This window comes from Pongo pygmaeus, chromosome 3 (assembly GCF_028885625.2).
Source record: "Pongo pygmaeus isolate AG05252 chromosome 3, NHGRI_mPonPyg2-v2.0_pri, whole genome shotgun sequence".
Taxonomy (NCBI): Eukaryota; Metazoa; Chordata; class Mammalia; order Primates; family Hominidae; genus Pongo; species Pongo pygmaeus.
The window spans coordinates 24,918,125-24,934,365 of NC_072376.2; the positions used below are offsets into that span (position 1 = coordinate 24,918,125).

Below are 16,241 nucleotides of genomic sequence, written 5' to 3' on the forward strand. Positions count from 1 at the left end.
AAAAATTAGCCAGGCATGGTGGCACATGCCTGTAGTCCCAGCTACTCGGGAGACTGAGGCAGGAGAATTGCTTGAACCCAGGAGGTGGAGGTTGCAGTGAGCTGAGATCGTGCCACTGCACTCCAGCCTGGGTGATAGAGTGAGACTCTGTCTCAAAAAAAGAAAAAAGAAAGAAAGAAACAATGGGGAGGAGGGGGTCTCCATCTGCTAGGGCTGCCATAACAAAGATCCACGGCCTAGGTGACTCAGAAATTTTCTCATAGTCCTAGAGGCTGGAAGTTCCTAATGAAGGTGTTGGAAGGCTTGGTGTCTTCTGAGACCCCCCTCCTTGGCTTGCAGATGGCCGTCATCTTTCTGCATCCTCACATGGTCATCCGTCTGTGTTGCCTGTGTCCTACTCTCTTTGTTGTTGTTGTTTGAGACAGAGTCTTGCTCTGTAGCCCAGGCTGGAGTGCAGTGGCATGATCTCGGCTCACTACAGCCTCCACCTCCTAGGTTCAAGTGACTCTCGTGCCTCAGCCTCCCAAGTAGCTGGGATGACAGATGCGCACCACCATGCCTGGCTAGTTTTTGTATTTTTAGTAGAGATGGGGTCTCACTATGTTGCCCAGACTGGTCTTAAACTCCTGACCTCAAGTGATCTGCCTGCCTCCTCCTCCCAAAGTGCTGGTATTACAGAGGTAACCTACCATACCTGGCCTCTAATCTTTTTTTATAGGGACACCAGTCCTACTGGATTAGAGGTCCACCTTAATAGCCTCATTTTAACTTAATCAACTCTTCAGAGATCTGATTTCTGAGTATGGTTCCATTCTGAGGCACTGGGAATTGGAACCTCAACTTACGGATTTTGGCAAGACACAATTCAGACCATCAGCTGTTGTAGGAGCTCAGAGGGGAGATGATGAGCAACATTTTCAGGCAGCAGCAGGGGTGCACGTGGGGAAGAGAGAAAAAGTGGCATGGAAAGCTGTTGGGGGTTGTTGACTGGTGGGATGATGGGGGATCCAAGATGACTCCCCAGGTTCTAGCATGAACAATCGTGCCATCTGCTGAGGTGTTTGCAGGGAATGGAGATGAGGAGGGATGTGTTTCTTTTGCACTATGTGACAATGACGGCAGACGGGGATTTGTAAAAATAGCCAGAGATTAAGGTCTGAGTATTATCATATGCGGAGGGCAGCTGAAACCAGAGGTGTAGATGAGATCTCTGTCCAGAAAATGTAGAGAGAGAACAGAAGATTGGCAACCAAACCTTGAGGAAGAGCAGCTTTTGAGGAGTGGGCAGAATGAGAGGACTAATCATTTGTAATTAAGCCGCAGAAACAAACAGAAGCACTAGCCATCTTCTTTCTGTCTAGCCTGAAGCAGAGTCCTACTAAAGCATAAAGAAAGTGATGTGAAGGGAGAGCACTAATAAAGATGAAATGATGTGAACCACGAGTTACATAAAAGAGAGAATGAAACAAGAATCAAGAAAGCAGTTATTGATGGTTCCTTGGTTTGTTAATTAGAGGTCTGGCTTTCTCTGTCTTCTCATTTACTACATCACGCTGGTGAATTAATAGATTTCTCAACAAAAGGACATTTAAATCAACGTATGACACCTGTTTAAATTCTTAAGAAGCCATTAATTACACATTCTTAAGAAAATGAGCTATGACACAACTCTTCTAACTGTATAATTCCTATCTGTGATTCTTAATCAGGCGACTTTTCAGCTGCAAGACAGATCTTTTCTATTCATCTTCTCTGGTTCTGACCAATTAAACGTTTTCTTTCGCAATCATAACATTTCATATGCCAAATCTTCAAAAGAAAAGGAGCTTGTTAGCAACATATCATTTCCTGTTGCTAATTTATGCTGAATTTGAATTCTTAAAAGTATAACATATACACGTAGAACATTATTAACACATCCAGGCTTAGTTAAAAAAAAAAAACAGTTTTTTTTTTGGCTTGGCTTTGTGCAAATTTTTTTAGAGCAATTCTTTTTTTTAAAAAAACTACCAATTAATAAATCTATTCCTGTAAATTGAGGTTAAATTATACAGACAGAAAATACATGTATAAATTATAAGGGTGTGTAAGTTTGTTCAGAAGGAATCATTATTTTCTAAAGGAATTAGAATGCCTACATAGACAGCCTTTTGGTGTTTTATAGCTTGACTCATGTTCAACATTTACTGACAGCATATATCTTCAAGTCATTTACTTCATAGCCACCCAGTAGCCACTCTAGATTTCTTTTCCAGAAACCAACCATTCCCAAACATCAAAGCTTGAATTTTCTGCATTGAGGATTTCTGAGACCAATCCAGGGACAGAGCTGGGGACCAGGGGTCTGGTTCCCAGTCAGCCACACAGCCTAAAATTCAACAATCCTAACCTGGCTAGGCCTGTCTTTCAGAGCTGCTCACTAAGCAGGGGCAAATCAAGTTTATGGCACTTGCCAGGCACAGTGGCTCACGCCTGTAATCCCAGCACTTTGGGAGGGTGAGGCATGCAGATCACCTGAGGTCAGGAGTTCAAGACCAGCCTGGCCAACATGGCGAAACCCTGTCTCTACTGAAAATAAAAAAACTGGCTGGGCATGGTGGCACACGCCTGTAATCCCAGCAACTCGGGAGCCTGAGGCATGAGAATCGCTTGAACCCAGGAGATGGAGGTTGCAGTGAGCCAAGATTGCGCCACTGCATTCCAGCCTGGTGGATAGAGTGAGACTCTGTCTCAAAATAACCAACAACTTATAAGAAGCAACCACTTTATTGTCTACCACCATTCGATGCAGATTTGTATCAAGAGGCAGCTTTCTTTTATTCTTACACTATCACCTTTTAGTTGGACCCTATTATTCCCTGCCCTCTGAAAGAAATCTGGAAGCAAACCATCAGTTGGTGTAATGTAATACATTGTGGTCTTTTGGGAGATGTGAGTCACTGATTTTTTTGTCCAACGAATCAATAATATTTGGGAGCCTGCAAAATTGGGGGCTGGAGTTAGTGTCCCCCATCTAGTCCTCCATCTGGGATAGGGTGGAGTCTTCAATCATCACATCCTGTTGTCAGTCACCTGGGAGCACTGGTGTAGCAAGGCTCATGGCATAGGGACAGACATTTCTCAAGCACCCAGCAGGGGGAACATAGCTGGGTAGGAAGCTTGCCTGTCTCCACTGTAGACATTGCTTGCTCATCACACATTGAAAGGAGCCCTTACAGCTTCCTGCCTCCACTCAATTTGACCCAATCCCACCTAACATCTCCAGACCTCACCATCTCATAGGGTATTGGCACAAAGACAAGATGCCTATGTTTCTGGTAGGTACACACTTTTTTGCAAAATCAAAATCTGCCCAAGGCCAAGTTGACTCTTCACATACCAGTCCTCTCACAAATGAAAAGCTTTTCATGCATAAATGTAGGGCTGCCCCCGCATTCAGCCTGAGAACACAGCCAGCTAATAGGAATTGGAGAGAGCAAGAAAGCTCCTCTCTCCATTCGATTATGTTCAACCTCTGAAGGCCAACTACAAAAGCAGCCACAGAGGCAGACACTTCATGAAAGCAGGTAAACAGGGCCATAACCATTCCCAACCTTTTTTCTCTCTCATACCTGATCTCCTTGCAGCGTGTGCTGGTCAAGGGGTGTCTTGGTGGCAATGTTGCTGTAGTAGGCATACGACAGTTCCCAGTCCAGGGGGTAGTTATCAATACCCTGGTAGTGTTTATACCCAAGATTCATTGAAGACAGCCTCTCACTCCCCTGGCCTCCAACCAAACTATACAACATGCCCTGTTAGGAGGAAATTGACAAAGCGTTCATGAGATTGTAGATAGGGTCATAAAATCCTAACACTGAAAGGTCATCAGGCCCAATTCCTATATACAATCCTAGCCATTCCAGAAATATGTTAACTTGCCTTTTTTTTTGAGACAGAGCCTTGCTCTGTCGCCCAGGCTGGAGTGCAGTGGCGCAGTCTCGGCTCACTGCATGCTCCGCCTCCCTGGTTCAAGCGATTCTCCTGCCTCAGCCTCCCGAGTAGCTGGGACTACAGTCGTGCGCCACAATGCCCAGCTAATTTTTAATATTTTTACTAGAGGTGGGATTTCACCGTGTTAGCCAGGATGGTCTCAATCTCCTGACCTCATGATCTACCTGCCTCGGTCTCTCAAAGTGCTGGGATTTAACTTGCTTTTTAAAAAAAATAATAAAATGAAATGGGAAAAAAGCCAATCCAGCTTTCTATTGGTTTACAAATTTCCACCTAGCTGCCCTTCCTAATGTCAAATAGCTTAAAACGCCCTGACTTTTGCCTCTTCCTGGTACAAATGGGGATCTTTCGTGACTTCTATTGCAGCACCTTTTTGGGCACCAGCCAACCATCCTAAGTTCCCTGTTCTGTTTCAGCGACATCATCGATGGACACAGGGTCTGGATGGCGGGGCTGTCCCATCCTCACACTCTCAGAATGTTTGTGCTGGAAGGGTCTTTGGAGATTGACTGGTCTGACCACCTCATCTCATAGTTGGGAAAAGAGAGGCCCAGAAAGGGGAAGTCGATTGACCATGGTCAACCAGCCACTTCGTGGCAGAGATGGGACTAGACTGTTTTCATTATTCCACCCTTGTGGGGACTGCTTCCAGGACTCAGGAAAACATGCTGTCATTCAGGAGCATCTGTAAGCCAGAGGCATCATAAGCAAATCACTGGAAGGGAACATGGAACCATTTGGGCACATTTCAACAGTCTGAGCCTCCCCAAACCACGCATACACAATCACCTATGCAAATCTGAAAATGAAAAGCAATCAGGGAACATTTAGTAGTGCTTATTGCGATGGTTCATTTGGTGTGTCAACTCGACTGTGCCATCGGGTACCCAGATGAAACATCATTTCTGGATGTGTCTGTGAGAGTGTTTCCAGATGAGATGAATATTTGAACTGGTGAGGTAAGCTACGCAGACGGCCTTCTCCACTATGAATGGGCATCATCCAATCTCTTGAGGGCCTCAATAGGACAAAAAGGCAGAGGAAAGAGAAATTGGTCCCTTTTTGCTTTCTGCCTGCTTGCCTGCTTGAGGCAGGAAGACATCAGGGTTTTTTGTTTTTTTTGTTTTTTTGTTTTTTTTCCTGCCCTTGGACTGGAATTTGTGGCATCATCTCTCTTGATTCTCAGGCCTTCAGGCTTAGACTGGAATTACACTATTGGCTTTCCTGGCCCTCAGCTTGCAGACGGCAGACGGTGGGACTTCTCAGCCTCCATAATTGCATGAGCCAATTCTTCGTAAGAAACCTCTTCCTATATATATCTAATCCCATTGGTTCTGTTTCACTGGAGAACCCTGACTAATGCACTATGAAAATGTAATTCTAAATGTTAGACTAGTTGCATAATAAATTTGGATTCAAAACCAGAAATGAAGCCGTCTGGTATGGCGTTTATTTTGATGACAGACTGCTGGATGCAGCAATACTTTGCTTCAAGGTCCAAGTGACTTCACTTAGCTAAAAAGTGATGTGGGATAATGGTCTCACAGGCAGAGTAATTACAAGAATTTGGTAAGGAGCACCTGTTCTTGAAGAACTGGGGTTCTGGCAAGCACTGACACTGTTCCTTAGCTGGTACACCAATCATCCCCCCAAGGCCTTGTCTAGAAATGGATGAAGTGCCCTTTTTCACTCACTGAAAGCAAAGGATCCTGTATTTAACACAGCCCCAGGACATTTATCTTGAGTGTAAAGATTTTTAAAGGACTCCAAGGAGCTGCAACATGTCCAGTTCTACCAGGGGCACGAGAGCATTGCTCTGCAAATATAACGCAGGTGACTGATGTTAATGAAGCAATGAAATACTCTACCTGCAGCTGATCCCGAGGAACATTTAATCCAGTCTCATAAAAGACTGCGAGGTAGTAGGATGCTTTATGGTATCCACAGCAGCTGGAATCCATCAGAAACGGGACGATAGAGCTAATTTGGTGAAGACCATCAATGCTAGAGAGTCTCTTTACAGCCTTCTCAAATATCTTCCCACCGATTTCTGATACAGATTCATTTTGGTTCCTTGGCACTGTAAATAACACAATTCAGAGCACACACAATTAATTACCATGGGATCGACGTGGCTTTAGAAAAAGAGGAAAAGCCAATTAAAGCACCTGAGTTATTGATATGGTCAGTCCTGCAGTGCCTCAAAATATACCACCTTCCAGGGAGGTAAATTAAACCCTTTGGGGATGCCATGGTGTCATTCTGTAAATAGCTTTTTCTTTGGCACTAAATGACAGCCTAGTATCCTGGGGAAATGATGTGCTGTATGCAGCTCAGAAATCGCCTCAAGAGAGTAATTTACTCAGTGTAACTCATCACCAAATCAGGACCACTGAAACTTCCAGAGAGACCTTTTCCCCCTCTAAGACTCCCTAAAAAAGAATGTGTTTTATCTCACAAACAGTTCTTAGGTACTGCTCTAAAAAGTTGAGCAAAAGAACCTTATTTTTAGATGCTTTCTAGACATCTTTTGTCCCCAGTTTTTCTCATGGGTCTCCAAATAAAAAGAATGAGTCAACTTTTATTGAGAGCTTACAACCTGCCAAGTACTGGGTTAAGTGTCTTATGTAAATTATGTCATTTAATTGGTACACTTCTGTAAGGTCGGTACTATTTTCAGCATCCCCATTTTTCACACGAAGAGACTGAGGCCTGGAGAAGAATAACTTGTCTAAAGTTACAAAGGCTGGCAAGAGGCAGAGCCAAGCAGTGAGCCCCGCTTTGAAGGTCACTAAAGCCAGAGTTCACAGTCACCCTGATGCACGTACCCTCAATGAACAGTCAATCAGTTGCCTTAATAAGTACCTTACCACGCAGATAGAGACTTGTTTACACAACTGCTTCAAGCTATATGATGCTTCCTTTTACATAATTCTCCCATGAATCTATAAGCTGATCATCATATAAGCCCAAACAAGCAAGTTTTATGGCCCTAGATGTACTGTTAGAGTCTTCTAAAGTCTATCTTCATTATTCATATCTCTTGTTAATTCAGCCAACAAATGTTTACTTTCTATTATGTGCAAGTCACTATGCTGGATGCTGTGTTACAAAAGGCCATATAGGATTGCAAAGATACTATTTACATTTAACTTAAGACTTAACTTTTAACTTAAGACTTACATTTAACTTAGGACCTGAGTTAAATGTAAATGTACATGTAAATAATGTTGATTTAAATGTTAAGTTAAATGTCAACTTGACTAAAATTTCACCTGCCTAAAAACTATGTCCAACATTTTTATTTTTTTCTTCATTCCGTCAAAAATTTTTTTTTTTTTTTTTTTTTTGAGACAGAGTCTTGCTCTGTCGCCCAGGCTGGAGTCCAGTGGCGCGATCTCGGCTCACTGCAAGCTCCGCCTCCCGGGTTCACGCCATTCCCCTGCCTCAGCCTCCCAAGTAGCTGGGACTACAGGCGCCCGCCAGCACGCCCGGCTAATTTTTTGTATTTTAGTGGAGACGGGGTTTCACCGTGTTAGCCAGGATGGTCTCGATTTCCTAACCTCGTGATCCGCCCGCCTCGGCCTCCCAATGTGCTGGGATTACAGGCTTGAGCCACCGCGCCCGGCAAAATGTTGTTTTTTTTAAAGCTCAGGAGGCAACGAGACTCACTCTTATCAGCCCTTCATCAGGACTGAACACAGAAGAGTCTCCAATGTGGGAAGGTTGGGGATGGGTTTATTTAAGGGCAATTCCCTTGCAGAGGTCCATGCTAAAAATGGAAGTTGAGATCAGAAGGACCCACAGATGAAACTGTGAATGCTGACACCTTGTCAATAAGCGGGTACTGGTGCCTGGGGGCACATGGATGGGTTGGGTGTCCCTGAGATGGGGACACTGTGCCTGTGCTTGCAGACCCTGAGCTGTGGGGAAGGATGCAGCCACCACCTCCACCAGCTCTAAGGCATCCTCCAGCTACTGGCTTCTGGAACTCTTCCCTGCCTACCTCCTGGATCTGCTTTTGCTTTTTTGATCCCAAGTACCTGGCACAGTAGGTGCTGAAAACATTCACTTTACTGAATGAATGGAGTTTGTTCCTTTTTCTGTATTTTTAAAAAAACTCCCCAGAGAAATAACAGCTTGTCGTAAAAAAAAAAAAAAAATCAAACAATGCAGATTTGTATAAAATAAAAACAGAAATCCCGTCTCCCTCAATCTTTCTTTAATAATGAAGACTAAAAGCTATTAAAAGCTTGGTATGTAGGCTTTGACACTCTTCCTTCATATACACAATAATTCATATCCAAATCTATTTACATATCTACATACACATTTTCTTTACCAAAATGGCGTCTTATGCCATTGTAGAGTCTGACTCTCGACTTTCTTTTTTAAATTAACTACACATTATGAATAACTCTCTGAGGCTGTCAGAAGCTCATTCTTTCTAATGCTTCAATAGTATTGCATTCCATAGCTGTACCATTTTCCCTACCAGGCCTCTATTTTTAGACTCCTGTGTTGTTTCCAGTGGTTTTGCTATAACCAACAACGTGGCATTGAACATCCTCGAACATTTCCACTTCCCTCTGCTAATCTGTTAGGATGACATCTGCATGATAAACCCTTTTTCACCAGCAGCCTGCGGAATCTTGTCTTGGATTTTCCCTTTGCATAGTTGAGAGAAGTCTGTTCTACCCAGTCTTTAGCCATGACAAGAACATGGAATACACTGAATTCAGTAGACACTGTAGCACTCAAGAGTTGCAAAATAAATTCTACTGCCACTTATTCATGTGTTTACTTTTAAATATGTGCTCATCTTGGATGCCCCTCTGCACATTCCCAGCAAAGCAACATTAACATTTGTTAACGATTTATCCCTGCCTCACCTACTCTGCCAAATGCCTAACTAAGATGATGAGTTTTGCCAGAGTACCCGTGGACCCGAGCTTTGTAGGCTCAGAGGAGGAAGAGACTCCAAACCCAATGAAGCTTCAAATGAAACACTTGCCCTGCCGACCCCTGGCACAGAACCCCAGAAATCATTATCAGGAGCGCCCAGGCAGCTGAGATTGCTGGAGAATAAGGAACAAAAAGGGAATCCTTCACAAAGCTCAAATCTTTAGCACAAAAAAAACTTTGCAGATTGAAACACAGGCTGTTTGAAAGGGCTGTGTTATTTCTTTTGTATATGAAATTCAAAACTCCCCCCAAAATATAACCAAACAGTATTTTCTCTGAAAAAGAATCAAATAATTTTCTGCAGTAGTAAATATAATAAAAAATAATAATCCTAAGGTAAAACTGCTCATTTTGCACATTCAGTAAACTTTGAATTCCAACTGTTGCTCAAAAGCAAAGGCATAATGTCTTCGGTGATATTGTGAAACTGGTGATTTTAAAGTCAGTTTAATGAAACTCTTAATTTCACCCATCTGGCTTAGCATATGCATTTTTTCTAGTCAATCTGTAACTAAAAACATGCCTTGTTTATGGAGATTAATGGTTTAATGAAGAAACAAACAAACAAAATAGAAGAAGCAGCCATTTTCCCATTTTCTTTCTTTCAGCGCCCAAAGCTAAGAAACAAAAGCCACAACCACCATTAATTACCCCTTACTATTTTCCATGTAGCCCAGTATCATTTATTTTGCTTTTTTCCCCTTTTTCACAGTGATACCATAAGGTCACCGTTTGTGTGCTCATCTTTAGAAGAGGCAAAAAGCAGAATATGAGAAGGTAGCCACTTGCTAAAGGCCCCAGAGCTGGGACTAGCGTCTGTTTGAGAATTCAGGAGCAGAAAGGCACCTCATTCCTTGTGAGAGGAATGGAGACATCAATAGGAAAGTCATTTTTAGTTTCAAGCTTCTGAAAGGTGTAATGCATCCAAAGTAGAAGTTTGAAAGGGGAAAAAAAGGAAAGGAGAAAATGTCACTTAACTATTAAAAGGAATGATCTACACCAAGTTGACTGGTTTATAAAAACACAGGGCATTCCTCATTTGCACTCTGACCTGGAGATCCTCATTGGGCTCACAGCCTGCTTTCTTTTTCTTTTTCAAAAAAAGCCTATTTGGGCCATGTGCAGTGGCGCAAGCCTGTAATCCCAGCACTTTGGGAGGCCAAGGCGGGCAGATCACGAGGTCAGGAAATCGAGACCATCCTGGCTAACACGGTGAAACCCCCATCTCTACTAAAAATACAAAAAAAGTTTAGCAGGGTGTGGTGGCGAGTGCCTGTACTCCCATCTACTCGGGAGGCTGAGGCAGGAGAATGGCGTGAACCCAGAAGGCGGAGCTTGCAGTGAGCTGAGATCGCGCCATTGCACTCCAGCCTGGGCAACAGAGTGAGACTCTGTCTCAAAAAAAAAAAAGCCTATTTGTATCTTTCTATGTACTGTGTAAATTTTCTTTTCTTTCTTCTTTTTGGTTTTATTTTATTTTATTGAGACATAATCTTGCTCTGTCGCCCAGACTGGAGTGCAGTGACATGATCTTGGCTCACTGCGACCTCCGCCTCCCAGGTTCAAGCAATTCTCCTGCCTCAGTTCCCGAGTAGCTGGGATTACAGGGATGCACACCACGTTTGGCTAATTTTTTTTTTGATGGAGACAGGATTTTGCCATGTTTGCCAGGCTGGTCTCGAACTCCTGGCCTCAAGCAATCCACCCACCTCTGCCTACCAAAGTGCTGGGATTACAGGCTTGAGCCACGGCGCCCAGCCTATTTTATTTTATTTTATTTTTAATAGAGACAGGGCTTCGCTATGTTACTTAGGCTGGTCTTGAACTCCTGGCCTCAAGTGATCCTCCCACATTGGCCTCCCAAAAGGCTGGAATTACAGGTATAAGCCTCCGCTACCGACCCCGTATAAACTTTCTGATTTTACACATGTCATTTTTCTCCCTGCCTTCTTCCTTTCCTTCCCTCCTTCCTCCATCTCTCTCTCTCTCTCTCTCCTTTCGGAGCTGTTATTCTCTGAGCAAGAAAAGCATAGCCCATTGTTTGTTTTCTTGGTGTCTCTGTGTATTTTTTTTAAAAAACTGTAATGTATGCTTTTTTAAAAAAGATAATAAAGATGATGGTTCTTCAACAAACAACAGGGAACACAGCTCTTAAAAGGAAATGGTATCCCGATGTTATTATGTAACATAATTGTATTTCTAACATCTCCACTCTCTGCGTTTTAAGGTCTCCAAATAAACATCGCAATTGTTGGCAAAAATAAAGTCAAAAGCAAGGTAGAGCTTCGCTAGTGCAGCCAGTCACTCCTTGGTGTATTGTGTGGGGACACCTCTGCCCCCACACTCAGCACTCCAGAGCCTGGGGGCAAGAGGCAGGCAGTGGTCCTGAAGGGGCGCAGATGGTGTCAGCCCAGGGAGCCGAGCCCAACCTTGGACCTGGCCCCATCCCAGAGAACCATTTGTTGGCAGACCTTGGACTTCCTTTAGCCACAGGCACCAGCTCCCTTGGTCAGAGGTGCCTAGTGCAGACGAAAGGCAGCAAAGGAATAAATAGGCTTGGCCTTAGGGCAGATGTCCCTGGGGCCATGCTGCCCAGCTGCCCCCTCCCCTCTCTGCCTTCATGTCACCTGTTCAGTGCCTTTGTGTCCTTCCTCACTGCTCCCTGCCACAACCAAGAGCCCGGACTGCCACTGCCATCCCTGCAGCCTCTCACCAGCCCAGTCCTCATCGCCTCTCTTCTCTGGATGCCAGAGCCCCATTCAAAGGGTTTTTGAATTCAAACGGCTCGGTTTTGACAGGTAAGGTGTGACAGGAAAGTAAAAGAAGGAAATGGCCAGCACAACTCTTAAATAATGAAAAAACATGCATACTAAAACACAACCGTACTAGCATTAGAAAAAGCCCAAATGCTAATAGGGCAATTTCTATGCTCTGGCAGGAGCCATTTTCCTAGAGAATTGGAGGTTCCCCAGGAAACAACATAGAGTTTGACCAATCAGAGTCACCTCTTCCGGAGTCCTGAACGTGGGGTCTCATGTTGGATGCCACCCCAGAGTCTAGAGGGTGGTGAACTACAGGCCACAGCAGCACAGGAGAATCCCTGTGCCAAGCAAGAAAATCAGGATGCAGAGCAGAGGCCCTGGAATGCCCGAGGCAGCAAGGGGACTCGGCCACATCTATATGCGCTGCAGTTGGGCGCCCCGAGTAGCCCCGCCATGTTTAATTCAAAGGCGTGCCCGCTCTGGGAGGTGAGGAACCGGTCCTGTTATACATCAGAGCGGAAAACACCAGTGGGAACAGCTGCATCTTATACCAGGTTAGCGCATCAGCTGTCAACTCTCAATGAGCCTCCCTCCTCTGTACACCCTGGCACTTGGCACAGAGTTGTGTGTGGGCTGGTCCACGATTTTCATTGTGGTCGCCCCAGGGCCTGGCACCATGTGGGATGCACCCAGTACACGGGTCCTGAATTGGGTTTACAGGTACCTCGTGGCTGCTTTACATCTTGGAACCTGTATATCTCAGCAACTAGATTACAGATCATATGAAAGCAAGACCTATGACGGCTACATTTCTGGGATTCTTTTGTAAATGAGTGTACACAGACCTGAGCAGAATTCTGGTCTACTGCTGTTGACAGCGGAAAGCTGGCAAACAGCCTCCTGGTAGACCTGAGAAACAGAACGATGTTTACAGAAGTGTCTACCGAGAAAGAGCAGCCGCTCCTCAGAGGAAACAGGCTGAGGGAGAGTGGGAGAAATGAGGGCAATGTGGAAAGAAGCAGAGTCAGTCCATAGAACTCTTAGCAGTCTGGATTGGAGCTGCCACTTGGCTAGCGCAAATCTTGAACTTGGGTCTCCTGGAAGTCAAATTCCTCATTCCTTCAGTGATTCATTTACCCAACAAAGATGTTTTGAGTACTAACAGTGAGATCACTTACTCATTTGGGCTGCCGCCATTCAGTTACTCAACAAATATTTATTGAGGCAAGGGTCTTAAAACACAAACAAACAAAAAAGCAAAACCCTAGATACTGTTACTGTCTTTGAGGAGTTTTCTTTTCCTGTTTTTTTTTTTTTTTTTTTTTTTTTGATAGTAGCCATCCTCATGGCTGTGAGGTATAATTTATTTTTGTGCAGTAATTTATGTATTGGAGAAAGTCTGGTTTAACCGGAATTTAAAATGCAATGCTTTTATAAAGTGACATAATGTCTACGAAAGAACTTAGTGGATAGAAAGATACCATATGGACCTGGAGGATAGTTTCGCCTGAATAGAGCTCATCTTACTCTGCCTTGAGTTACACCATTTGATCCTACACGTGTCTCCGTCCCTCACTCCGTGGCAAGCTTGTTAAGGGTGGTGTAAGAAGTGGAAGGATTCAACTAATACTTTGAATTCTCAACAGTGCCTGCAACGGTGCTAGGCATATGTTAGCTGCCTATGCCATATGTTAGTGAAGTGATCCTTCTTCTATATGACCACACATGGCGTGTTTGTGCCCCATACTCACCAAAGAACATACCTCATCCACCCACACTCCTCAGTTTGCTTGCCTGGCAAACAGCTGTTATGTTCCCACTCAGATATCTCTCCTCACGTCATCTCTCCTGTCTCCCAGGCAGATGGCTCTTCTCCAATGGCCCCCTTGCCACTGTGTAGGCATCCCCTTTACCAGAACTACCATCCTGCATAATGACTGTCGACTTTCCTGATTTCACAGTAGAGCTTGGATGTCCTCAAAGACAGGGTTGGGCACAGGGGCTCACACCTGAAATCCTAGAACTTTGGGAGGCCAAGGCAGGGAGATCAACTGAGGTCAGGAGTTTGAGACCAGCCTGGCCAACATGGCGAAACCTCATCTCTACTAAAAATTAGCCAGGTGTGGCGGCAGGCATCTGTAATCCTAGTTACTCAGGAGGCTGAGGCAAGAGAATCGCTTGAACCCGGGAGGCAGAGGTTGCAGTAAGCCAAGATCACGCCATTGTACTCTAGCTTGGGCAACAAGAGCGAAGCTCTGTCTCAGAAAAAAAAAAAAAAAAAGCTAGGTGCAGTGGCTCATGCCTGTAATCCCAGCACTTTGGGAGGCTGAGGCAGGCAGATCACTTGAGGTCAGGAGTTCAAGACCAGCCTGGCCAACATGGCAAAATCCCATCTCTACTAAAAATACAAAAATTAGCTGGGTGTGGTGTCGTGCGCCTGTAATCCCAGCTACTCAGGAGGCTGAGGAAGGAGAATCGCTTGAATCCAGGAGGCGGAAGTTGTAGTGAGCCGAGATCTGCCACTGCACTCCAGCCTGGGTGACAGAGCCAGATTCTGTCTCAAAAAAACGAACAAACAAACAAAACAGGAAATAACAAGTGTTCCTGAGGATGTGGAGAAATTGGAACCCTTGTGCACTGTTGGAGGGAATATAAAGGGTGCAGCTGTTGTGGAAGACAGCATGGAGGTTTCTCAAAAAATTAAATGTAGAATTACTATCTGACCCAGAAATTCTGCTTCTGGATACAGTATATATCTAACAAAAAATGAAAGCATGGTTCTAAAGAGATATTTGTAGACCCATATTCTAAGCAAAGTTATTCACAATAGTCAAGGGGTGGAAGCAACTCAAGTGTCCATCAATGGATGAATGGATAAAGTGTGATATAAACATGTCATGAAATACCATTCAGCCTTAAAATGAAAGGAAATTCTAACGCACACTGCAACAGAGGTGAACCTTGAGGACGTTATGCTAAGTGAAATAAGCCAGTCACCAAAAGACAAATACTGTGTAAAATACCACTTATACGAGGTAACTAAAGCAGTCAAACTCATAGAAATAAAAAGCAGGATGATGGCGCCCAGGGTTTGGGATGGGGGCAATGGGGAGATGTTTACTGAGTATGGGTTTTCAGTTTTGCAAGAAAAAAGTCTTGGAGCTCTGTGGCACAATGTGAATATCCTTAGTGCTGCTGAACTCTGTACACCTAAAACTGGTTCAGATGGCAAATTTTGTTATGTGTATACTAGCAAGAATAAGAATTTTAAAAGATAAATCACAGCCCTTAAAGAGGAAAAGTGTAAATATTTGGCGACTCTTTTGTAATAGAATAATACGGTTATTCTGGGAACAACTCAAAGGTGCTGACCTCACTGGACGGGAATGTGGAGGACACTCTTTTCCACTTCCCACTGGCTGTTAATGAAGCCGAAGCCTCCCCACTCTCTACCCCCTGCAGTGTTCTCATCTCTGCTTTGAAGTGTGTTGTTGGCTGAGATAGTGAGCAGATGATCCATCTAAAATCACACAGTGTGGGGGGAAGAAACGCTTTCAGGTCTGAAACGTGCATATGTAGCGGCCTGGAAGTGGAGTGCTGGCTGTGTCTACGAAGAAAAGCTGCTGGCAGGGAAGAAGATGACTCTCAGACAGAACCAGAAATTACAGCCCATTTTCTCTTGCACCATGATGTCATCTTATTGTTAAAAATTCTAGGAAAAAAATCCACGAATTAATGCCCTTTGGGGAAACTATGGAAGCTGATGTTTTCTTTTACATTAGCCTAAATGACTCTCATTCAAAACACAGCCCCATTTTGATTCTATCCTGGCTCGTAGGGGGCACTCAGTCAATGCTTGTTCAGTAAATGAATGAATGAAAGGTTGTGAGTAACTTCAGAACACACCCACTCAGTTAAATTCCTTATCTTTGTTACCACGCCTATTCAGTGCCTACAGTAAGAATTCCAAGCATCAAACATCTCATGCTTGAATCCATTCTTACAGCTTATCTCAGATAGGAAAAATGTAATACGATGAGGATGTTCTAATAAAGTCTATTAATCAACAGGACAGGACAGGTCAGGGCAGCAGCAGAAAATAGAATGCAAACACGGTTCCTATTAACTAGAGTCATCTGAAGCCCGCCGGAGCCAGCTAGGGCCAGATGCTGTGGGCAGGACGAACTTGGAACGAAGGGTATTTGAGGAACTGGGAACGGCGATAGCGTCACACTCGTCTTACTACGGTTCTTTTTATAGGAGATCAGAGTAAAGACGTGTTGGAAATATAAATCCATTTTTTTTTTTACCCTCAATTTACAAAATCAAGGGTTTTTTTCTCAGCCTTGTTAGGAAGCTGGGTGCAACATAAGACACCAATCCTTCTCCCAGGTTTGCTGGAAGATGTTATGAGAGCCCCAAGCAAGGGCACTGTGCCAGATAGAGAGATGACCTTAAGGAGTATACGCCCCACCTCTGCAGAAGGCTCCCCAGTCCTTCCAATGTGACCTAGAAAAAGAGGCG

General features: G+C 44.1%; 1 protein-coding gene across 2 annotated transcripts in view; it reads right to left on the minus strand.

Annotated features, from left to right (window-relative positions):
- The window catches only part of SEL1L3 (SEL1L family member 3), a 116,424-nt gene that overhangs the window by 51,390 nt on the left and 48,793 nt on the right, over nt 1-16,241 (minus strand). For both annotated transcript variants that reach the window (XM_054485031.2, XM_054485032.2), the window contains exons 10-11: nt 5,859-6,070; nt 3,612-3,791 (exon numbers count right to left, since the gene is read on the minus strand). In XM_054485031.2, coding sequence (XP_054341006.1) covers nt 3,612-3,791; nt 5,859-6,070 — 392 coding nt within the window. The remainder of the gene's footprint in view (nt 1-3,611; nt 3,792-5,858; nt 6,071-16,241) is intronic.